This window comes from Triplophysa dalaica, chromosome 22 (assembly GCF_015846415.1).
Source record: "Triplophysa dalaica isolate WHDGS20190420 chromosome 22, ASM1584641v1, whole genome shotgun sequence".
Taxonomy (NCBI): domain Eukaryota; kingdom Metazoa; phylum Chordata; class Actinopteri; order Cypriniformes; family Nemacheilidae; genus Triplophysa; species Triplophysa dalaica.
In genome coordinates, this window is record NC_079563.1 from 4,505,001 (window position 1) to 4,531,066 (window position 26,066).

Here is a 26,066-nt window from a genome sequence, read left to right on the forward strand (position 1 = left end):
CCTACCCCATTTCAACCCACCAGGAAGCTGTGGGGGTCCTTTTCTCGTCCACTCTCCAATAATAAAACCCTCACTTTTTCCCCAGTTTAATCTAGCTGAGGATGCCATTTCATATTGTTCAATATTCTTAGTTAAAACTGTAACATCGTCTTGGCACGTAATAAAAACCGTAACATCATCAGCATATGCCGACACGGACACCATAGAACTTTTGTCTCCATTTGGAATCAAGACTCCATTAAGATTTCTTCTTAACCTGCATAACAGCGGCTCAATCACAAGGCTATATAATTGTCCTGAGAGTGGACAGCCCTGCCTGATTCCTCTAAAAACAGGTATTGGTGCACTTAAAACACCACCAGCTTTCACAAGAACAAATGCATTTGAATACAACAACTGGATATATGAAATAAATATGTCCCCAAAACCAAAATTCCTTAAAACATTGTAGAGATAACCGTGGTCAACTCCATCAAACGCCTTCTCTTGATCTAAAGAAAGAAAACCAATTTCATAATTGTTTAACTGACTTATTTCCATAACATCCCGTAGTAAAAAAATATTGTCCATTATAGTCCTTTCAGGAATGCAGTATGTCTGTTCCTTCTGAACCAATAAACTTAGATAACCCTTTAGTCTATTAGCTAAGCATTTTGAAAATATTTTATAGTCAACACACAGTAATGACACCGGTCTCCAATTCTTGAGAAGACCTAGATCTCCTTTTTTTGGAAGTAAAGAAAGTACTGCCCTGCTGCAGCTTATCGGAAAACTCTTACTTTTGCAACATTCAGACAATACCTCATAAACATCTTCTCCTAACACACTCCAAAAATGTTGATAAAACTCCACAGTCAATCCATCAATTCCTGGGGATCTACCCTTGGACAACTGCTGCATTGCCTCTGTCAGCTCTTGAAAAGTAATATTCTATCCAGAGCCTTTTTCTGCTCACTGTCAAGCTTTGGTAGATTACTCAGTAGATCATCAGCACTTTCGGTGTCACAGTTTTCAGAAGTATATAGTTGTGAGTAGAAGTCCATTGCCAACTTCCTTATTTCTACAGGATCTGTTGTTATAGAACCATCATGTCGACGAAGATGATATATTTGTTTCTGTTTTGTACTTTTCTTTTCAAGATTAAAAAAGAAAGTGCTTGGAGTGTCCATGTCTTTAATAGAGCAAAATCTTGCCCTTATTAACTCTGTCTTTACTTGTTCCTGTAGGAAAGTCCCAAGCTCTCTCCTTTTCCTTCTTAAGGCATCATCATGCACAAGTTCATTATTATAAAAGCATTCCTTTTCTAAAAGTTCAATGTCTCTTTGTAATCTTTCCACAGTTTCCTTTACCACTGATCCAGTACATGATGAATAATTCTGACAAAAAATCCTTATGTTCGCTTTGCCCACATCCCACCACTGACTGAGATTTTCAAATGATTCTTTCTTCATTTTCCATTTCTTCCAGAACAGATCAAATAATTCACAAAAATTAACATCTTGTAATAATTTAGCATTAAAATGCCAATAATAAATACATTTTGACGAACTTTTAAAATGAAAATCAAAAATAACCATGTGATGGTCTGAAAAACCGTTAGGCAAAATGGCAGTATTCATCACCCTATTTTTCCATAATTTACCCAAATAAAATCTATCTAGTCGTGCACCACAGATTCTCTGATCCGTTACTTTAAGCCAAGTATATTGTCTGGCTTTTTTGTTGATCATTCTCCATACATCTAGTAAATCAAATTCATTTAATACTTTCATCAACACATTACTAGAACGACTATCTGGCTCTTCACCATTTCTATCAATTGTAAAATCTGTGGTGCAATTCCAATCTCCTCCCAAAACTATACATTCATTACTATTAAGTGTCCGAATTTCTTTTCTCATTTCCATAAAAAAATCCATCCTTTCAACCCCATTATTTGGGGCATAAACATTCATTAAAATAAATACCATTTTATCAATCTCTATTTTAGTTAACAACATTCTACCTTTTACAACCTCATTTACACTTAAAATTTGAACATTAATATTCTTAGAAAATAGAATTGCTACTCCTGCACTATTGTTTGTCCCATGACTTAAAATGAGCTTTCCCTCCCACCACCTGTTCCATTCATTTTCATTATCGTTATTCGTATTGGGTTTCTTGTAACAAAACCACATCAACACGATTAATTTTGAAAAAACTAGAGACCATAGCTAACTTATTCCTATCTCTACCTCCATTTATATTTAAAGACCCCCTCCCTCAAATACCCCATAATAAGGAGGAAAGGAAAGAGACAGGACAGGAACAAATGTAACTCACAAAGTTTAGAAATCACCATGTGCATTTTTTTTTTTTTACTATTTTCCTTCCAAAGCACGCTTTTTTTCCTTTCTTAAATTTGTTACCATTTTTTTCAAACGAAATCTCTTTTTTATATTGAATGCCTCGTAACTGGCCGTTTTCAGTAGCAATCCCACTGACCCAATGAATTTGTCTATATCCGGAAAAGAATCTTTTACCTTCACTGTTTTTCCAAACGTTACATCTAAAAACTTATCAATTTCCTGCAATGTGTACGTGTCATCTAAGACCTGTGAACCTATTTCAAACATGTCAGAAACTGAGTCATCATCTCCTATCTCTTCATCCTCAGACATTACAACACATTCAGATGTCCCTGCCACTTCATCATCTACACTTTCATTAATCTCAGCCTTTTTACTTTGTTCAGACAAGACATATTCCTCATCTTTCTCAACCTCATTCTCATCACCATCATCATTAACAATATCGTTAACAACATCGTTAACAACATCATCCGTTTGAGTTATACTTTGAGCTTGACCATCACTTGATTCTTCAGTGTTCAAATGTAATACAGTATCATGTCTATTTCCTGTATTAGCAGCTTCACTAGGACCCGCGACTTCTTCATCGTTCTGGGCTTTATGTGGGCACGCCATCCTTTTATGTCCCACATCTCCACACTCAAAACATCTCATACTTCCAGAGTTTGCATAAATCATGTACGCCTTACCTTCATGCCAAACTCTGAACGAAACATCCAACTCTGGCTCATTCAAAAACATGAACACCTGCCGCCTAAACGACATAACATGCTTTAATGCTGCATTTCTACAGCGAAGTGGAACCATTTTGATTGCGCTCGCAAACTTCCCATAACAAACTAATCCCCGCTCAATTTCATCATCACGAATGAATGGCGGCACGTTTGCGATAGTTATACGTGTTGTCGGCGCAACCAGCGGGGAAACATTAATAAAAACGCCACTTACCGCAATTCCGCTGACAACTAGCCGATTAGCTAACTCTTCTTCCTTTACAAAAACCACAACTGCCTTGTTCATTCTCGATGCCGAAGAAATGTTTTCAAATCCGATCTGTTCTCCAACGGCCATTAACACGTTTTCCACCTCCACGCCGGGCGCAGGAACACACCTGATTCCATTGCTCAAAGACACACGTGTCGGTGGCTCTCCGCTGTTTGAGACCGACGCCATCCCAGCACCGTCCCAAAGGCCCACAAACCACTCAAACTAACCTAACCCAACCTTTTTTTTTTTTTCCTATATATTTATATGTTTTAACCAATTTTTCAGAAGATGAAAATAAAGGAAATAGGACTACGGTCACCCTCTCTCACCACGAAACACTCCACACACCCCAAACGCTCCCAGCATGCACAGAGAGAGAGAGAGAGAGAGAGAGAGAGGGTGAGAGAGAGAGAGAGAGAGAGAGGGTGAGAGAGAGAGAGAGAGAGAGGGTGAGAGATAGAGAGAGAGAGAGGGTGAGAGAGAGAGAGAGAGGGTGAGAGAGAGAGAGAGAGAGAGAGAGGGTGAGAGAGAGAGAGAGAGGGTGAGAGAGAGAGAGAGAGGGTGAGAGAGAGAGAGAGAGGGTGAGAGAGAGAGAGAGAGAGAGGGTGAGAGAGAGAGAGAGAGAGAGAGAGATACTTTTTTTTTACTTTTAAACCTCTTTTAATCAAACAACTAGTTTAAAACAATTATTTACACCACACAAAAACAAAAATAAATAATAATAAATAAAAATGATAATAATAATCTCAAAATCACAATTTTACCAATTAAACCATAACTCTCCAAAGACATCCCTCACCACAAGAGCATTTTTCACACTCCACCTTGCATAAAAAAAAACCATGTTATTTGTTAATTTAGAATATGCATATTCTACAGCAACCCAGTACTTTACTAATGATTTGAACATGCCCACCAAATCAATATTTCCCCCCTCATTTTTGCATGTATGGGACTTTAAAATTGCCAACTTTGCCTGCCCTAGCAAAAAATTCCCCAGCGTGCACTGTGCTTTCCATTCCTTCTTGTATTTCAAGCCCAAAATAAACAGGTTTTTGGTAAACATAAACCCAAGTTCAGTAAATATTATTTCCAACAGTTCAAACAAAGGAGTTAATCTAAAACAATCAAAGAATCAATGAAAAACTGTATCAGAAACATTACAGAAAGGACATATGCATGAAACCGCTACATTACATTTTGACACAAAACTATTTGTTGCAACAACACAATGAAGTATTCTCCATTCAAGATCCCCAGATCTCTTAGGAATGGGGGGTTTATACAAACACCTCCATGATGGAGTTAATTCTGAAGAAATTGATAAATATTCTCTCCATTTGGTATCAGCACGTCCTTTCAATTGAGCATGAAACAAAGATTTCACACACATTCCATACAACATTTTTTTTTCCACGTTCTGAAACGATTCATCTTTGAATCCCTTTAATAGCAAAGTACTATTTAAAACCTCATACAATTCAAATCCTGTTCCTACCCAAAGATCTGGAAAGGTCAGAGAATTCTCACCATTTTCCAAAAACATATTTACAGAGCTCAAGAAAGATTGAGGAAAAGATTTTTTGAGATCCTCCATTAACCCTTCAACGTATCTTTCTGATCTAAGCCCGACTTGGTCAGCTATTGATCCATTAGAATGCCATTGACCTTTTGTAGAGTCAATTAAGTCCATTACAGTAGCTATTCCAGTTTTTTAAAACTTATCAACTACTGTACTTGACATTGACGCGTTTGTTTTAAAAAAAGGATTAAAGAACAATGGTTCTAAAACACCATAATGTTCACTCTCTTTTCTATCCTTCTTTAACAATTTCCAAGCTTTGAACACAGACTCATAGAACTTTAAAAGAGAACAAGTAACTTTCGAGACAAATTATTTTTCAATTAAGAACAACTGCTTATCCATTCTGATTCCTCCTATATCTTGTAAAATAGACAAGCTATATGCAATCCAAGGAATCTTATCTGAAAAGTATAGCAATTTCTGTAATGCTTGAAGTCTCAATGTTTTAATTCTTGCTTCCAAATTAATGAGTCCTTGTCCTCCTTCAATCACAGGGAGATATAAGACTCCGGGAGGAAGCCAATGAAAACCATCCCAGAAAAAATTAACAAAACTTTTTTGAACTGTAACAAGTAGCTCTTCAGGAGGGTCCAGCACTGTAAACCGGTGCCACAACATTGAGGCTGCCAAGTTATTGACTATTAAACACCTACCTCTATAAGACAACTTTGGAAGAATCCACCTCCACTTTTGTATTCTCCCTGTTACTTTATCAGCTAGACCTTCCCAATTATTTTCCATGTAAGAGTCAGTTCCCAAATATACCCCAAGAACCTTAAAACCATCCTTAATCCATTTACACTGTTGCGGGAGCTGAGGAGGGTCTATATTTTGCCACTCACCCAGTAACAGGGATGTACACTTATCCCAATTAATTTGAGCAGATGTTGCCTTTTGAAAGATTCCTAAGCTATAAATCAAAGCAGATACATCATCAGTGTTTCTGATACATACAGTCACATCATCTGCATATGCTGTAAGTTTCACAGATGGAATTTGTGGAAACCTAGGAACAACCAGTCCATGCCAGCGCTTCCTTAAAGATGACAGAAAAGGTTCAATGGATATTGAGTACAAAAGTCCAGAAAGAGGACATCCTTGCCGTATGCCTCTATTTACTGCGAAAGGTCTAGTCAAACAACTATTCATTCTCAGCATACTAGATGTTTCATTATATAGCAGCATACTAGATGTTTCATTATATAGCAATTTAACACAGGAGATAAATTGTGGACCAAAGCCAAAAGCCTTCAAAGTCTTCAGTAAATATAAATGGTCCACTCTGTCAAACGCTTTTTCTTGTTCTAAAGATAAAAGTCCAATGTCAATTTGATGTGTTTTGGCAGCTGTAATAATGTCTCTTAACAAAAATAGGTTGTCGAAAATTGTTCTTTTGGGGATACAGTATGACTGATCCTCATGAATTATATTTGTTATATATTTCTTCAGCCTATTAGTTATAGCTTTTGACAGTATTTTAAAATCAGTACACAATAATGAGACAGGACGCCAATTCCTCAAGTGTCCAAGATCCCCTTTTTTGGGTATTAGTGTCAACACCGCTCTTCGACAGCTCAAGGGTAAGATGCCTTGGTTAAAGGACTCCAGGAAGACATGATACAAATCTTGTCCAAGCACATTCCAAAAACCTTTGTAGAACTCCGCAGACAGACCATCCAGTCCAGGGGATTTCCCACTGTTCAGCCCCAGCACAGCACTGGACAGCTCAGAGAAACTCGGAAAACCCTCCAGCTCCTTCCTCTCAGTCGTTGATATCTGTGGAAGATCTAGAAGAAGTTCTTCAACTGCTCCTTCCTCACAGTGTTCTGACTGATAGAGGTTCTCGTAGAAAGAAATAGCAGAAGCTATAATTTCTCGCTGGTCAGTAGTTTCGCTGCCACTAGGAAGTTTCAGTTTATGGAAAAATGTCTGCTCTTTTGGCTTTTTCTCTAATCCAAAGAAAAAGGCAGTTGGAGCGTCCATTTCGTTGTGCTTAACGTATCTTGTTCTCACAAGAGTTTCCTTCTCCTGTTCATCCAGTAAATCCTTCAAAAGGCTTTTATTTGCTTTAATAATGTCAGCTGACAAAAGTCCACCTCCTTTGATGTAGCTATGCTGCTGAATCTCTTGCTCCAATATCTTCATTTTCATCTTTAAATTTTCTGTATTATGTGCAGTGTATTGTTGGCAAAAGTTTTTTATTTGCACCTTTCCCAAGTCCCACCACTGATTTAAAGATGTATAACTAAATCTCTCTTCTCTCCAAGACTTCCACAAGAGATCAAAAGAGTGCACAAAGATGTGATCATGCAATAATCTGCTATTAAAGTGCCAGTGTGCTTGATAGGGTTTAGTCGACAGAACCGACATAGACATAGAAACAAAATGGTGATCTGACATAGATGTTGGTGAGATGCCAATACCATAAAATCTTCCTAAATTACCCTTTTCAACATAAAAACGATCCAGTCTCGCAGCAGAGACCTTATTTGAATTCATTTTCAACCAAGTGTACTGTTCAACCTGAGGATAAGCCTTTCTCCACAAATCTTCCAGATTGTGTCTTTTAATTAAAGATTTAAAAACCGCCGCTGAACCAGAATGAGGTTCCTCATGGTTTCTATCTAATTTATAATCCACAGTACAATTGAAATCGCCGCCTATCACAACAATGTTATTTTGAGGACATTTTAACAATTCTTCAGAAAGTTTACCAATAAAAACACTTCGTTCACTGCCTATATTAGGAGCATAAATGTTAAAAAATAAAAACTATTATTGTCTATTGTCATCTCAGTGCGGCCCTTCTCTTTGCTTGTCTTTAGGTTGTTTTGTCCGTTCACTTTCCTCTTTCTTTTGTGGACAAGCGAAACTTTTGTGGCCTAAATCTCCACATTTTAAACACTTAAAATTTTCAGTGCTTGCATACAAGATGTATGAAGTTTCTTCATGACTCACACGGAAAGAAATCTCTAAACTACGCTCCGGTGAAGTCAGAAACATTAACACTTGTCTTCTGAAAGACAACACATGTTTAAGAGACGTGTTTTACAACCCAACGGGATCATTCTAAACGGACTTGCAATTTTTCCGTATCGAGTTAACTCTTTTGCAATCGCATCGTTTGAAATGAAAGGTGGAACATTCGATACAGTAATTTTTGTTGTTGGAGCCACTAAAGGAGTCATGGGCACAAACGCTTCCTTAATCCAAATACCGTTTTCAGTTAGTTGATTCACTAGTTGTTCTGTTTTCACAAACACCACAATTGCCTTATTCATTCGTGATGCTGAGAGAATATTATCAAAACCGATCCACTCTCCCACCACCACGAGCACATCCTCCACACTAACACCTTGTTCAGTCACACACCTGCACCCATTCCCCATCGATATTTGCGAGGGGGCCTGAACTGAATTAGACGCCATACCACACGCGACCAAAAGCCGCGAGCGGCTTCAAAAAAGAACAAATAAATATATATATATAATGTATTAAAGTTTAGCCAAAAAGAAATAAGAAAAATAAACTGAAAGAGAGATTAAGTTTTTACCATTCACTCTCCAAACTCCACGCTCCACAACACTCACGCATGCGCAGATAGAGAGAGAGAGAGAGAGAGAGAGAGGGTGAGAGAGAGAGAGAGGGTGAGAGGGAGAGAGAGAGAGAGAGAGAGAGAGAGGGTGAGAGGGTGAGAGAGAGAGAGAGAGAGAGAGAGAGAGGGTGAGAGAGAGAGAGAGAGGGTGAGAGGGAGAGAGAGAGAGAGAGAGGGTGAGAGGGTGAGAGGGAGAGAGAGAGAGAGAGAGGGTGAGAGAGAGAGAGAGAGAGAGAGAGAGAGAGAGAGAGAGAGAGTGAGTGAAAGTGAGAGAGAGAGAGACTGTTTTAAATGAAAGCAAATGGCATTCTTTCACTGTGTATCACATGAAATACTTTTATTTAATTGTCAGCGAAACTACGATGTAAAGCACATGTAGATGTGTAATAATGTCTAGAAACTCTCCGAATGTATAATAAACTTTTACAATCAAAGTTTTGCGTCATTTTTGGAATCACGTGCTTACTGCATTCTTAGTAGGTGTAGTGTGCTTGATAGCATTGAGAACACGCCCTCAGTTCTTCAGTGTGAGGGAGTTTTCTGTCAGTAGTTTAGAGCTTTTGTCCCGCGCGCTCAACTTTAAATCTCGTCATGTTTGAGTTTTAAATCTCGTCATGTTAACTGCCGTCTCTGTCTGAACTTTAACGGCGCGTCTGTGGCGGAATCATCGCTGTCGGGATGCGACTAAACGTGCCGCGTGAGGATTTTGCGTTCTGGACGTGAAATCTGCAGGTAAACAAAGACACTATTAAAGCTCACTTTACGCGCTCAACGCGACGCAAGCGCTGCACGCGCGCGAACAATTCTTTCGTTGAGAAAACGTTGGTCGGTGTGCAATCTGTCGCGACGCGTCGCGTTACCGCGGAGCACTCGCGCGAGTCACAGATGTGCTCGTGCAGACTGTTGTTTCTTTGGTTATTTTCTCATACTTCGTGATCGTTTGGTAACATTGAGTTTAGACGCGTGTCGTTATAAAAGAATATAGTGCTGAAATCTTGTATAATGTGTGTAATGTAAGTTGTGTCATTCACCTAGTTTCGTGTCCAAAACGCAAAAGATTCTTGTGCATTGTTAGCTGTTCATCTCATATGTTTATAAGTAAGTTTTTTATCAGGTGTTTAAAGAATCTAAATATGACTGTCATGTGTAGCCAGATATCAACCTGACAGTGAAGATTGACTGTTAACCCATCATGCATTTGTGCTCTAAGGCCAGAAACACACTGATGTTTGTGTTCAACATGTGATCTTAAACAAATGGCAATATTTTATACAACATGCGTCATTCTGCGTTTATTTATTTGATGTTAAACTGATAAGATATGAAAGTGGTCTGGATACCAGACATGAGGAGTGTGTTCACATATTGACTTCCATTCAAACACATAATTGTGTGTTTGTGATCTTATTTTCTTTCTTGTATTTTAGTGTATTTAGCTTGAATAATGTATTTGGTCTTGTTCTTTATTAGCATCATATTGAACATGTTGTTTCGTCTGATGCGCCTCATAATCTGCATTTATGCACACACACCCTACACATTAGCCTTTGAAGCGCTGTTTAATAAACCTGTTGTGTCAAAGAACAATACACTTAAGTAACAGATTTAATGGTGGTAAATATATGTTGTTTTGTGATCGTCGTGAGTAACATCACTTTAAGATGATATGCTTTGATGTATGACTGAAGTAGCTCTGTGTAGGCGTTTGAAATATGTGTTAATACTTTTAGATGAAGTATGTGTGATATGATATCTGTACACAATCATAGATACGCAGAAGTAATGTGCTGTGAGCAGTCAGTGATGAGGATTTATAGATTGAGTGTCTGACTGGAATCTTGTTGTAATCCTCATTTCTTCACAACAGAGTGCACCTTTATTGACTAAACATTTGAGACTGTAGTTTGTTTAGACTGTCAGCAGATGGCGCTGTTGTTCAGTCTTCTGTGTGTGTGTGTGACAAAATAATCAAAGTGATCTGGGTTTTGATCACATGTGGTTCTAAATGAGCGCTCGGATCGCGAACCTTAACTTCAGATCTGGACTGCTGTCGTTCAGATCATTTAACCCAAATAATGATCAGTGTTGGGTGTAACTAGTTACTAAGTAATTAGGTACTATAATTGAATTACTTTTCCCTTGAAAAGTAAAGTAAGGGATTACTTTTATTTTTTCTGTCATTTAATTACAATTACTACTGATGTAATTGAACTTAATACTAGGGATGGGAGTAAAAATCGATTCACATGTGAATCACGATTCAGACTTTTGGCAATTCATATCGATTCACAAATTAAAAAAATCAATTTTAAATGTTATAAGTAAATATAATAACGTGATGTCATCGGAAAACAAAAAGGCGGAAGCGAATAATTTGTTTTACTATTATACACTTGTTTTATGTCTGTCAACAGACAATGGAAATGAGAATGGGCACTTGGTTGTATTAAAATACAATATATGACAGTTCAAAGACTAGAAGCGAAAGTGCCAACACTAGTCTGACTCGGAGCGGAAATGCGACATTATGACGTTTTCTGTATGCTAATTAGTACGTCCAGAATCGATTCTGTATGAAATCGTGACTCTAAAGAATAGATTCCGAATCGACCGTGAGGGACCAAACGATTCCCACCCCTACTAAATACTGTTTAAAATATTCAATAGTGGAAATGACATCAATATGATAAGTCTAACTTTAAAGGGTGTGATTTATGTATCCTGACATTTGTGTATTTTGGTCAGTTAATAAAAATAATTTATGTAGTTATTTATTATTTATTTGAATGAAACAAAAAGCTATTTCATGTCTTTCCTTGAATCACTGAACTGATCAAGGTTGTTGTAGGATATAGAAAGTCATTAGTAAGAAGTAATTAAATACTTTTTGGAGAGAGTCATTTGTCTGTAATCTAATTACACTATTGAATATGTCATTAGTAACTAGTAATTCATTACTTTTTTCAGAGTAATTTACCTAGCACAGGTAATGACAAAGGTACCTGGAGTGTTCAATATATAAGATACACACTTCTTTCTGCACATCCTTAATTCATTTATTCATCTAAAGTGAGTTTGCGGAGTATACGTGCACATGTGTACAAAGCAAGAATTACATGGTAATACTATTAGGTAGTGCCATGGTATTTGTTGCTGCTCTGGTGTTTATTTTTATAATGGTAACTGCAGCTGCTGTTTGACTGTAGTATTAATTTCTAATCCAATCTGTATTGATCCATTCCTGATATCTCTGGAGACTGATCCAGATCTCTCTTGTGTCATACAGCAGCGATGCAGGGCTGAAGGACCCGCTGACGGACTGTGACTCGGTCATGGATGGAGGAGAATGTGTTAAAGACACAGATGTTCTCCACAACGGCAGTCGCAGCGACCAAGAAGCCGCCCAGCGCCTGGCCAGACGTCTCTACAACCTGGAGGGCTTTCGTCGCTCAGATGTCGCCAAACATCTGGGCAAGAAGTGAGTACATCATAACTGTCGTACACACGAACCAGACAAGACGTGATGTCAGCACAAAGCAGGTTTACATCAGTCTGTGCAATCCTGACCTGACAGAGCAATATCTGAAGGGAAGGGTGGCCGATCGTATGAGCAACATTGCATGAAATCGAATAGACCTGATATTATCAGATATCGCAGTCATTTTTTTAAACACAGCGCTCAACCCTATATGGTATTGTACAATCATTTTCTTTGTCACAGGGAAATACTTAAAGATGAAAACTCAGCATATTTTGGGTTTCATGATCTGTTTCTGACCGTAAGTCAGCTGCTTAACCCTCTGAAGAACTCAGGCTTTAAACATGGCATGGAGATATATTTCTGTGCTAGAGGATCCTCTGGGCTTTGAAGGTTCACTGTTGAAAGTGCAGATAGAGAGGAATGAGAAACACTCATGGCAGATTGTATCTGTGGGGCTTGAGAAATATGCACACACAAAAAGGTTTATTTGCACAGTAAACAGAAACGTATCCTTAGACAGAGACTGAAGTAATCATAAGTGTGTTTTTAGTCGGCCATGAATAAACGCAAAACCAAAAGTTAAAGGTCCAGAGAGAGGGAGTGCTCTTACTAAAGATTTTAACGGACATATGTGAAAGTTTTCACAGGATGTTTTGGGGTGTGGTTTGCTGTTGGCCAAATATAACTATATATGAAGAGTTAAAATGCAGTCTGACATTAAAATCTCTGACATCTGACTCTAAAATGATTATTTTTACCAGACTGATGTTTATTTTAAGATGTGTCACTTTAATGGCAAAGAGGATGGATTCATTGCCATTAAAGTGAAATCACTGAACCTAAACATTAGGAGCCTGTTAAGACGCTCATTTTAGAAGAAAACTTCAAACAGCACTTAGAGGCTTTTGCATCTGAACTCATCATATATAGCTGTAAGCAGCAATCATAGGGGTTCAAGTACTTTAGGACCTTTAAGACATATTTGTTGTTGCGGCCTCGGCTGACCCAAATCCAGGATTAACTCCATAACAAATCCACAATGGAGGATATGCTTGATGCTAGGGGTGTAACGATACACTCAGCTCACCATTCGGTACATATCTGGATGCTGGCTTCACGATAAGATAAACATCTCGATATTTTGAACAAAATTATAAAATGAAACATAAAAACAAATAACTAAAATATGAACAATTTCTGTAACTTTTTTTGTTCCACATACAACTTAATAAAGATTTTTAACAATTTAAGGCTTAACTGAACCTTCTGTACTGCGGGTTTGTCACTGAGTGTCAATTGTGACAAATTTGATTTAGGTTTAGTCATAGTCTTAAAGACTAAAATGCAATTTAGTTTTAATCATATTTTAGTCTTCCCCATCATTTTAGTTTTAGTCAACAAAATCTAAATTATATTTAGTCTACTAAAATCAATCTGGTTTAACTCATTTAAATGGTGTAATAAAATGTTCATACAAAGATGTAACTGCTTCGACAATTTACTTTACCTAAGAATTAAATGAAACCAGGCCATTACCTTTATTTTTCAGAAAGGTTGAGTAACTACTGGATATGCATTGTTGTAACACAGAGAATATTAGACCATGAACAACATGTAGCAGTTCATTCAGTGTCATTTTGACTCTATGACTTGTTCGTTCAGTACATTCAACCAATGAAACGCTCTGACAGAGCTCACACTCAAACTCTATTCAGTGTTTCCCCTACCATTACCTTAGGGGGGCGCTCCGCCCCGCCAACGGCACCACCTGCCCCCCTTGAAGGTCAAGTTAATCTTATTTGATGTATAGCGCCAGATCACAGGAGTAGAGAAGAGCGTTTAAGGTTACCTTTCCTACAGAACATGTTTATACCTTTTTATTTTATTAAACAAACTAAATAGCATTTTGGTCTTTATCTTATTTATACGGCGACATGTCATTTCAGACTCTACGTTTACAATTCTCCTTTGGTCTCCGTATCGAGTTCCACTCTGATGCGTGCGCACACACAGACACGTGCGCTCCGCTCACACACAGGTAAACACACTCCGACCAGTGGAAAGAGAGCGCCTGTCCGACAATATTTCGTGTCAAACATCGGAAAAGCAAGCAGATACAAATATTTGCGTTCAAAACGCTCCCAGGGTGGTGAAAATGGCTAAGTAAAGAAAGGACGCACGCCCTGCCCCTGACAAGCAGCAACAGTCCAGTCACCACCGGATGACAGGTTTTCGCCTAGCTTGGCTTCGTTCCGTTCAGACCGCGGGACATAATGAACCCTTTACATCATCAGACTATTTCTGTAGTTTAAATGGAGCAGCGCGTCTACACAACTGAGCTGTACACACTCAGGGAAATTTATGTTGACTATATTTGGCCGATATCTTTAATATCTTCATATAGTGCCAAACGCATTTCATTTGAACCCTTTCTGCTCCGTAAATGCTGCATCTCCCGCCAAAGACGCGTCGCATATAGAGACCTGCAGACACCAAGATCAGGTAAATTAATGGACACTTTTACTGTAACGCTTAAGTAAACGAAATGCAGCAGTAATGAAGTATTTTAGGCTGTCAGTCAGTTTACTGTTTGCTAAATAGGTTTGTGACATTATAAACCATAGCGTCTTGTATCTACATTTAGCATTAATGATATTAATAATATCAATAGCATTAATAATTAGCATGTTAAGAGCATTTCATAATGAATCATGTTTTAATCTGGGATTATTTAGAATTATTTCTAGTATGAATGGAATGAAAATGCTACTTGTTAGTAACTTTGTAAGTACTTCTGCTCAAGTTAAATTATTTTCAGTTGTGACATTTAGTTGTCAGTAGTTTTATTAAAATAGTCCACTAATGCTTGGCTTTAGCACAAGTGCCTACAAATTGTGGGTATCTGAATATAAATAAATAAATTAATTAATGGCCTGATAAAACGTTAGATGTTTTTATATACATATTCAACTGTGCTCAATTGATTAAATATGATTTATTTGAAAAAGTAAACCTTTTATTTAATTTTTTGGTTGGTGTTTTACTTTCCTGCTGTATTTTGTCCTTTATCTCGTCTGGTACCCTGTTGAGCCTCCTTGTTTAGTTATTTACCCTCACCTGTTCCTCATCTGTGTTTCCCTCTATTTTAGCTTGGCTGTGCCAGCTCTCTTTGTGGCAATGTAATAATTTGTTACTGTGTTACTCTCACTGTGCTTGGTGCTTAACCTTTTCATATTATTCGTAGGAATAATATTATCATATTATCCCCCCCCCAAAAGCTGTAAACATAGGGGAAACACTGCTATTGGTTCATGTCTATGTGAATGTCCGCTGTCTTTGCTTGAGACATTTATGAATGAGAAATATCTTTCAAAAAGACATATTACATAAACTGTGTTACATTTCTTCAATCATGCAAATCACATACTTTGTTTGATTTTAAGCATGTCATTCAATCTTTTAATATACAGCACGACTCACTTCATCGCTTCTCTAATCGGTACAGCGCTGGTTTCTTTTGGCTTCATGTTGCATATAACTTTATGCAGCAGCTCACGTTAGCAGATAAATTAACATGTTTGTGCTGCCTTTGTAATGAGTTTCGGGGTGACTGGACAGCAGTTACGCTTCAAGTTTGCTTTTTTTCATGGTGATCGTGAGGGAAAATAAGACACTGTTTAAATCATGTGGAGACACAGATTGTGTCTTTTGCTTCTCTTCTCCCAGAGACTTCTCTCTCTATCGCATATGTGAGCTAAGCACACGTGACGCGCTGTAGGTAACGCCTTGACCGCTCAACGAATATAATTAAACATCATATCGTAAAATATCCCCATCTCTCTTCGATGGTCATCATGACATTTTTGCATCGCGAAATATCGTAGTACGAAGTATTGTTACACCACTTGTAGATGCACAGATGAAGACATGACAGGAATATTACTTCAAATAGAGAAAACATGTTTACACACACATGCACACACATTGTTTTATGAATACAAGTAATTATATTAATGATGTTTCATAACTGTGAAAACTAATACCTCAAAGGAATTTGTAATCTTTCGGATTTTTAAAGAAAAAGTTATAATATTTAAAAATGTATTCAAAGCAAAATCTTCAAAGAACTGCAGCCATTTTCTGAATATATTGGTCTTTTCAAACCTAAATTTAAATTGTAACTCTTGGTTTTCTATCAGACATCTTCCACTAAAGACAGACACATTAACTCTATTAAGCATGCTAACTAATACACACACAAACAAACACACAAAGGTCTTAGTTGAGACTGCTCATCAGTGTGTAGTGATTGGTTGAATACTGCAAGCGTGTGAAGGAAATGTAACGCCTCTGACCATATTTTGAACATCAGGTTCCTATTCAATTGTACTGACAGGTGCACCGCCTTACTTGTGTCTACATTTGGGCGGTCTTAGTCAAATCAGACCACCAACTGATGTAGATTTGTGGGGGTGTGTTTACACCAGGTTTTTCAGGCAGGTCTGGGTGAGCATTCGCTTTTACATAGAATGGATCTTTTGCTCCCACACTTTTATTTTTTAAATTTAACGTGTCTAATACATGCATGGGCAACTTGTAACACACCAAGAACACAGAAAAACACATCTTTACGACATATGACCCCTTTAAATAATCTTGAATAGTTTGATTGACAGCAGTGTTTCTAGCGTCAAAGTTGTTCTGAATGAAGAGTTTGAACATATAATATCTTGACCTTTTACACATACGTACCAAGCTCTTAAATATCTGTTCAAGAGTAAATGCCCAAAACATAGATGTCGCCCGTCAACTTAAAACGCTTTGCCGATTTAAAAATGTACACATGCAGAAGTAACTTGGGCCCATGTTTACAAAACATTCTTACCACTTAGAGTTTGTCTAAATATCAGTAAAATTTTTAGTTAAGAGTGTTCTCTTTAAAGCTGTTGACAAATTGGCTGAAAGCAGATTTGACTAAGAAATAGAAAGAAATCTTACATTAAGAGTGGTTGGGCTTGTCGCTGTGGGTGATTGTCAGCAGCTTACTAACAATGCCCACAGTGATTGAGCTAATAGAGGATGGGTCTAGGGCTGGGTATCAATTCAGATGTTCCTATTCAATTTCGATTCTCAAGCTATCGATTTTATAAGATTCTCAGTTCAATGCATGCAAACAGATTATTTTTTTATTTCATTAAAAAAAAGAACTGTTAACATCAGATTAGAATGGTGAATTAATAAAAAAATTAAAAGCTACAAACTGTGGCATTTGGTGATGTCACAAACCAATGAACATATTCGTGACGTCATCGTCAATCATAGTTTTTGAGTTCAAAGCAACGTGACCCAGTCACAGCCAATCAGAACACATATGATGTTTACCACATACTGTCTCACCAGGGTTTCAGATTAACTTTTTTTATTGGGAGCACTGTAGCCCCTGACTGACATTTTTAGGAGCAGAAGCAAGAAATTTAGGGCCACACCTTAAATCAGTCAGCAATGCTTTTATTCACAATTTCCCCAAAATAACTGTATTACCGATACTGACAAATAAGTTGATGACAGCAGATTTGGTTCTGCTTATTTAAAAGGAGTCGACAGCTTCCTGATTGATTGGTGCTAAATAGAGAGACTGTCATTTGAACCAACAGAAATTGTGCTTCTCCAAAAGTATGTCATTTAATTGTTTACAGTGTTACACATTAAAGCAAAATGGAAGGCTTCGTGTTATGTTCTTAAAATTATTTTATTGGGTATTAAGGACAATTTTCCTCATGTTAACAACATGTAACGTCAAATAAAACTTAACAAAACATTCGCCTGTCGTTCGTTCTTGCTGTGAACGGATTTGAAATATTTCAGCGATGTCTCTCAAGCCCTGGGTTCGCTCACTCATTGTTCACTTCAGACGCACGTAGCAGGTTGGGATATCTGTCTCCTTCCCACAGATGTTTTATGTGTGCTCGATTATCTCTAGGACCCTCCCCCTTCACACATTAGTCACTTACAGTGGCCATTCCCTATCCTTCTCACACTCTTTGGCCTGCCAGAGATTCTGGATTCATTGACGCGACCCTTCCACGTTTGACGTGGGAAACAAACAAACAGGGGGGGAATTTACTCGTTGCACATGTGCGACTGGATGTAAACTTTAGTTGCACATTCTCAAATTTTAGTCGCAAACTGTGACCATTTGGTGGCAGTCTGGAGCCCTGCTCACTCTTCTGCTGTTTTTCTGTGTCACATGTATAAAATGGATGTTTCATTGTGAAATATGGTCATCAGGATCTGAAAAGCTGGAACTATTTGCTACTTGTATGATGGTATGGTAATAATAAATCCTCTGATTGTGTTGACAGCAATGACTTCAGTAAGATGGTGGCAGAGGAGTACCTCACATTCTTCCAGTTTACAGGCATGACATTGGACCAATCTCTCAGGTATAAGTTCTGTCTCAATTGTGTGTTTCAATGATCTGTTCATCTATGCTCTGTTATTAGGTGTTTAAATGCTTATATGCAAATCATTTTTAATAAACATACTCAGTTTTGTGTGAGGAATATTAGTGTATATTTTCACATAATGTAATTGGAATTTTCTGTTGATTTGTTGGATGTGTCGTGTCTGAAGACTCATAAAGAGCCACAAACAAGCCAAGCTCTTGACTAGCGTTTGTCACATGATGCTTGTGTTATATTGAGGTTTTCATTTCTCTGGTGCAGATGTTTTCTGAGAGCGTTCTCACTGATTGGTGAAACTCAGGAGAGAGAGCGGGTGTTAATTCATTTCTCTGACCGCTACTATCAGTGTAACCCCGACATCATCACCACACAAGGTACCATCACACTTCAGCACAACATTTCTATTTCACATGACTTAAATATGGAACACGGTCAGCCTCTCATCACTGAATCAATAGGCTCCTCTTTTTCATCAGGGTCATGAACTAAATCAAGTGAAACCTTTTAAGATGTTCTATCACAATGTTATATTTTCTTCATAGCAACCATCTTAGAAACAGCTGACCAATAAATGGGTAAAAAGCGAAAAAGCCTCTCTGTTGCTAAGACTGTTGCCATGGCAGTGGAATTAGACTTTGGCCTGATGTACAGATGAATGCATGTGTGACATCAAAAGTATTTGTATGTGTGACCGACTGACCGTTCCTTTTTTTTTCAGATGGAGTTCATTGCCTTACGTGTGCAGTAATGCTGCTCAACACTGACCTTCATGGCCCTGTAAGTGACCTCTGACCTTCCACTAGACAGTTAACATGACTGTGTCTCACACTCTTGCCCCGAACACAGGAAAACAAACACTGTCTAACCTTATCACTGCCCGTTATCAACTGATTTAAACACATCTCTAACCCTCACTTAAACTCATCTTTAACCCTGACAGTCGGAAAAGGAAATATATTTTGCAAACAGAATATTAACCTTGTTTTTTGGACGATTACATTTATATTCATGTAAACACATTTATTGTGTATACTGTAGTGAAAAAACTATACCACTCCTGCTCACTGAGCCACATCACCTGCCAGCATAAAGACATAGAGATTCAATGTCTGTTCAGAACATGTTAGAAAATCTCATTTCTGTGTTAGTTATGATGTGACTGTGGGATGATTGTTGGTGCTTTGAGTATGTGACAAACTGCTGATCCTCTGGGAGATTTATGCTCAACACTTTCTACAGAAGTATAGACAATGATGTGAATAACATCCACCGAGAGGCAGTTCTGAAAATGAAAATATTTTGTTAATGTCAGACGTTTAGGAGAATGACCACCCTGGTCCAAGCCGACAGAAAGATCACTTCACATTACAACAAGTTGTGTTTCATCACTGCAAACTAATGTTACAACCGGCATTAAATCACCAAAACACCATAACACATCTCTGATCTATATACAGGCTGTCCGCGGTGTCTTGAAAAATAATTACAAGTAGATAAATCAATTTAGAGAAAAGTCATAAATGCCATTTTCCAGGGTATTACATTTTGTATCATATTTTCACACTTGCCCAAAGAGGTCATATGCTAAAGTTTGCCTGAATTTAATCTTAGCGTAGGCGAATAGTGGGAGGTCCATTTACAACCGGTTGTTAAGCAACATCATTGACTAATTGGGAAATGCAAGTTTTAGTGCAAATGGTTTGAGGATAAAGAGTTGGATCCATGGCTGATGGCCGTGTCTGGGAAAAACTGTGAGCTGTACAGTACTGCTCTGTGTGACTGAAGGCGATTAGCGGAGCCTCATTTCTCTTTCTAATCAACCTCGCACTGGGTTAGTCACTCAGTTTATTATCTGGGGTTTCGTTCCCAACCTTCTGAATTATGTTGCATTAATGAGGAGTTATCACAAACCAAGACTATTTAGTTGTGCTGTCTTACAATCATATATATAGTAAATGTAAGTTAAAGTGAAACTCCACCCAAAATTGAAAATTCTGTCATCATATACTACATCATGTGATTTCATAACTGTATACATTTCCTTTTTTCTGATGAAGACAGAGAAAGGTCTTCAGAAGAATGTTAGCAATTTTCAGTTTTGGAACATCATTGACTGCAAGAAGTAGGAACAATTACAGTGGAAAGAAAAAGTATGTGAACCCTTTGGGCTTACTTGGATTTCTTCATAAATTGGTCATAAAATGTGTTCTGATCTTCATCTAAGTCACATCAATAGAGAAACACAGTCTGCTTAAACTAATACCGCACAAACATTATACGTTTTCATGTTTTTATTGAACACAACATGTAAACATTCATAGTGCAGGGTGGAAAAAGTATGTGAAACCCTAGGCTAATGACTTCTCCAAGAGCTAATTGGAGCCAGCAGTCAGCCAACCTGGGGTCCAATCAATGTGATGAGATTGGATGTGTTGATTAAAGCTGGCCTGTCCAATAAAAAACACACACCAGTTTTGAGTTTGCTGTTCTGAAGAAGCGTTGTCTGATGTGAACCATGCCTCGCACAAAAGAGCTCTCAGAAGACCTACCATCAAGAATTGTTGACTTACATAAAGCTGGAAAGGGCTACAAAAGTATATCTAAAAGCCTTGATGTCCATGTGTCCACGGTAAGACAGATTGTCTACAAATGGAGAAAGTTCAGCACTGTTGCTACACTCCCTAGGCGTGGTCGTCCTGTAAAGATGACTGCAAGAGCACAGCGCAGAATGCTCAATGAGGTGAAGAAGAATCCTAGAGTGTCAGCTAAACACTTACAGAAATCTCTGGCACATGCTAACATTTTTGTTGACAAATCTACAATAAGGAAAACATTAAACAAGAATGGACTTCATGGGAGGACACCACACCACGGAGGAAGCCACTGCTGTCCAAAAAAAACATTGCAGCACGTTTGAAGTTTGCAAAAGAGCACCTGGATGTTCCACAGCACTACTGGAAAAACATTCTGTGGACAGATGAAACCAAAATTGAGTTGTTTGGAAAGAACACACAACGCTATGTGTGGAGAACAAAAGGCACAGCACACCAACATCAAAACCTCATCCCAACTGTGAAATATGGTGGAGGGGGCATCATGGTTTGGGGCTGCTTTGCTGCCTCAGGCCCTGGACGGATAACTGTCATCGATGGAAAAATGAATTCCAAAGTTTATCAAGACATTTTGCAGGAAAACTTAAGACCATCTGTCTGCCAACTGAAGCTTAACAGAGGATGGACGATGCAACAGGACAACGACCCAAAGCATAGAAGTAAATCGACAACAGAATGGCTTCAACAGAAGAAAATACGCCTTCTGGAGTGGCTCAGTCAGAGTCCTGACCTCAACCCGATTGAGATGCTGTGGCATGACCTCAAGAGAGCGATTCACACCAGACATCCCAAGAATATTGCTGAACTGAAACACTTTTGTAAAGAGGAATGGTCCAAAATTTCTCCTGACCGTTGTGCAGGTCTGATCTGCAACTATAGGACCCGTTTGGTTGAGGTTATTGCTGCCAAAGGAGGGTCAACAGTTACCCAAAGGTGTAAACCCAAAGGTTCACACACTTTTTCCACCCTGCACTATGAATGTTTACATGTTGTGTTCAATAAAAACATGAAAACGTATAATGTTTGTGCGGTATTAGTTTAAGCAGACTGTGTTTCTCTATTGTTGTGACTTAGATGAAGATCAGAACACATTTTATGACCAATTTATGAAGAAATCCAAGTAAGCCCAAAGGGTTCACATACTTTTTCTTTCAACTGTACATGTCAAAGGTGCCCCAGAACTGTTGTTTTTTCGAAATTCTTCAAAATATCTCGTTATGTTTTCATCAGAACCAAAAAGATACAATATTTGTGTTCCTATTATGGTAGTGGGTGATGTCCCAGAACTGAAAATTGCTACCATTTTTACAAACAAATAAATGTATACGGGTTTAGAACAACCTGAGGGTGAATAAATGACAACAGAATTTTCATTTTTTATGTCGCCAATGTAACCAATTAAAACAAAGTGGAGATGAGATCTTAAAAAGGTCTTCAAATGTATTCAATTTAGCTCCATGATTTCTGTATATTCCCTGATATAGCAATAATAAAGCACATTACAATAGCTAATAATTAGTATTAAAAGTAAAAATATAAACTTATTGGCTGTTTTTTTTGTCATATGTTGAGGATGATGCGGGTGGATGAGAGGATTCTGAACCGGTGTCAAACCTAAGTAGAGCATCATTGTCATTGTTGGGGAATAGTTTGATGAGCCTCGTTTGGAAATAAGTTCCTATGAAGATGAATGTTCAAGGTTTAGCTTTTAAGTGTACTTAAATGTGTCTATATACCATCTACATGACCAGAGGAGAGAAAGCCTAGTCTGAATATGTGCTTCAGATCCGTGCCGTCAGTAGGAATCCAACCGCCCTCTTTAAGTGAAAAGTGAGGTGCATTCTGGGATGTCTAAGAATAGCTCAACTCGCCAGTCTCCATGGAGTTTGGTCATGTATCTTGGACTTACGTTGATTGGAGCACATGTGCCGTGGAGACGTGGATGTTTTCTGCCCACGCCGCAGCACTTCTCTAGACGCTTTCCTATCCAACATTGTTCAGTTGCTTATGATGTGGGTGAAGACAGCTGAAAGCTGCACAGCCGCCGATCTTTTCACAAATATATGCCAGACACCCACACACACACAAATCACTGGCTGCTCTCTGAGACACCAGCATTATGCATATCACACGGGTTACAGAGACTCACAGAATCACTTTTACCTCATGTTTAGCTCCACATCACAGGAAAAGACATCACATTTTGTGAAATGAGGGCGTAACGCTTTTTCCTCTGTGAATATTTAAAAAAATATATGCGAGGGTGCTTAAAGGAGTAGTTCACTGAACTATGAATATTCCTGTCATCGTTTACACAACTTCAAACTCATAAACAGACTTTCTGCCTCCTGCAGAAGACAAAATATTTTGAAGAATGTCTTTAAAATATAGTGAAAGTTAATGAGGATTAACATTTATGCGCAATTCCAGCGTTATGGATGTGACATAAAACACTCAGAGAATGTGTTTGTTACCAATATACTGAACCATCTGTTTATATTTCACTAAACCCTTGTTGATAGTTTAAACATCTGAAAAACATTGGTCTGTGCACAAGCAGGGTGTCTGCAAGGTCTTAAAAAGGATTCAAAGTTGATCAGTTAGTCTATTTAAAAATTTCCTGTAGCTCAGTGGTAAGAGCATTGTGTTAACAACGCAAGGTTGTGGGTACGATCCCAGGGGATTGTAAATACCTATGTAAAATGTATAGGATAAAGCAATGTAAGTCACTTTGGATAAAAGTGTCTGCCAAATGCATAAATGTAAATGTAAATATTAAAGCTGCAATATGTAACCTTGGTATTTGACCACAAGAGGGCGCATATCCAACAATAACAAAGGCGAAGCTTGATGACGCTATGAAGCAAGTGACGATGGGAGATGTCGTTTTAAATGCGTTTTCGCCATAGCGATGTATCTAAATTGGATAAACGAATCATGATCACGGATGAGGTAATTTATTTGTTTTTGTATTACCTGTCTATCAATACACTCGCGAGAGCAGAGTCTCTGTCAAGTCCAAGATTGTCGCGCAGCTCTCTCCATCTCGAAAACGCCTGGCCGATATTTATCCTGGTTTTATTCCTCCGTTTGTCACACAGTCTGCGTGTATCCAAATATGGACGCTTCCGTTTTACTGGCACTTCAATACTCGCCAAAGAGTAATCGTGATCCATAACAACCACTTCCGCATTTGACCATGTGATATTCTGGTCTACACCGGAACAAAGTATAGAGCGGACATTGCGTCACTGAGAGGCGACATTTCTTTTCCGGGACGGCCAGTTATTTAAAATCGGAATTTCTCTGAAATAAAAAATCTTTAGAGACTTTTGAAATATTGTAAGTACACAACTGGAGGAAATATATCACACTGTGCAAGTTATTTTCTGAAATTTTATTACAAAATTATTACATACTGGAGCTTTAAAGTCTTAAAATGCCATTTTCCAAGGTATTAAGTTATGTATCATCTTTTCATATTTGTCCGAAGAGGTTGTGAAAGTTTTTGTGCTACTAGTCGTAGTATAAGGAGTTGGATCCATGGCTGAGGGCCGTCTCTGGGAATAAGTGTGAGGTGTGTCTGAAGGCAATCAGCGAAGCCTCCATGTGGATCAACACTGTCCGGTCCACCATGCTAAGGGCTAGCCACAAAGCTGGTTCCCTTTCTAATAAACCTTGAATTGGGTTAGTCACTCAGTGAATTCTCTTGTGCTTCCTTTCCACCCTTCTGAATGAGTTTGTGATACTCCTTATTAATGCAACAAGACTTGTTTAGTTGTTCTGTCTCTAACAGTCAGTATATAGTGAATGGGTCAGCAATGTGACCGGTTAAAACTTGAAGAGGCTAAAACTTGAAGTGAGAGTCTTAAAAGGTCTTAATAAGTATTGAAGTTTGCTCCATGACTCCTGTATATGCCGTAACAAGATTTCTGTTTTAAAAAAGGCCAGGGTGTGACAAAAAGGACACCATTTTTGGAAGACGACAAACTTTGCAGGATTTCTGTGAATTAAAATGACCAACCTGAAGCAATTATACCCAACAAGTTGAGAAGGGATGCCTCTTCATATAGAACATCAAATAGTTACTTTAATTAAATTTTCATGTGTCCATTTATGAAGAATATGTAGCGTTATTGATGTGACAATCCTGAAAATGGCACTTACCTGATTATGAAAAATCATGCACTAAAAATGAAACGAATGCTTTATAAAGACCTGAAGAAGACCTGACATAGGTATTTGAACCAGCAAATGTTGACATCTGTGCTGTTAGGATAGTAAAAACCTTTGATAAATTCTGGATTTTTCCATGGTAAGGTTGACAATTTCACAGGATTGCCCTTATAAAGACTCTATTAAATCCTACTGAACATAAGAAAAGTCTTCATTCTCTTTGTGCTGAAATCTTAAACATTTAAAGACTGCAGTTACACACATTTGTATTTTCTTCATTGGCAACTCCTGAGAAAATGACTCATGGTTTGATTTATTTTCCCTGCACAGGAAGGTTTTATAACGTAGGCTTTGTGACCCGTGTCAAATGAGACCAAAAGAGTAAGAGAACCACTTCATCTTGTACTGAAGTGATGGATGAGACGCGGTTCAGATGAAATGCTGTGGAGGGTGTTGTGTAGACGTGTGTGTTTGTGAAGCAGTCTGTGTCTCTCTTCAGTATCTCGTGCCAGTCTGAACATTTGTCAGTGCCGTCCACCTACAAAGTCGGCTGGTGCTGGCAGAAAGAGTGAAGTCTGTGGAACAAACAACGGCTGCTCTTTATTTGAGACGGCTTCATGTTCTGTGATCAGTCAGATCTGTGTGTGTGAGCTCACTGGAGATTTTTTGTTTAAATGATGTGCTCCAGTCAATTATATTTCACATCTCATTGAGTTTTCGTCTCTACGGATCTCACAGTTCATTATGAAACGCATTGATATAAATACAGAGCAGGTTATTGACAAGCTGTAATATTAAACATTCTGATTCAC

The 26,066-nt window shown here is 38.1% G+C and overlaps 1 protein-coding gene across 5 annotated transcripts in view; it reads left to right on the forward strand.

Moving 5' to 3' along the window:
- The window catches only part of psd3l (pleckstrin and Sec7 domain containing 3, like), a 69,194-nt gene that overhangs the window by 13,442 nt on the left and 29,686 nt on the right, over positions 1–26,066 (forward strand). For 4 of the 5 annotated variants that reach the window (XM_056737024.1, XM_056737025.1, XM_056737023.1 and 1 more), the window contains 4 exons: positions 11,808–11,999; positions 18,365–18,445; positions 18,728–18,840; positions 19,185–19,243. In XM_056737024.1, coding sequence (XP_056593002.1) covers positions 11,808–11,999; positions 18,365–18,445; positions 18,728–18,840; positions 19,185–19,243 — 445 coding nt within the window. Of the gene's footprint in view, positions 1–9,062; positions 9,254–11,807; positions 12,000–18,364; positions 18,446–18,727; positions 18,841–19,184; positions 19,244–26,066 lie in introns of those variants that run through there. The other variant, XM_056737028.1, reaches the window with a different exon arrangement.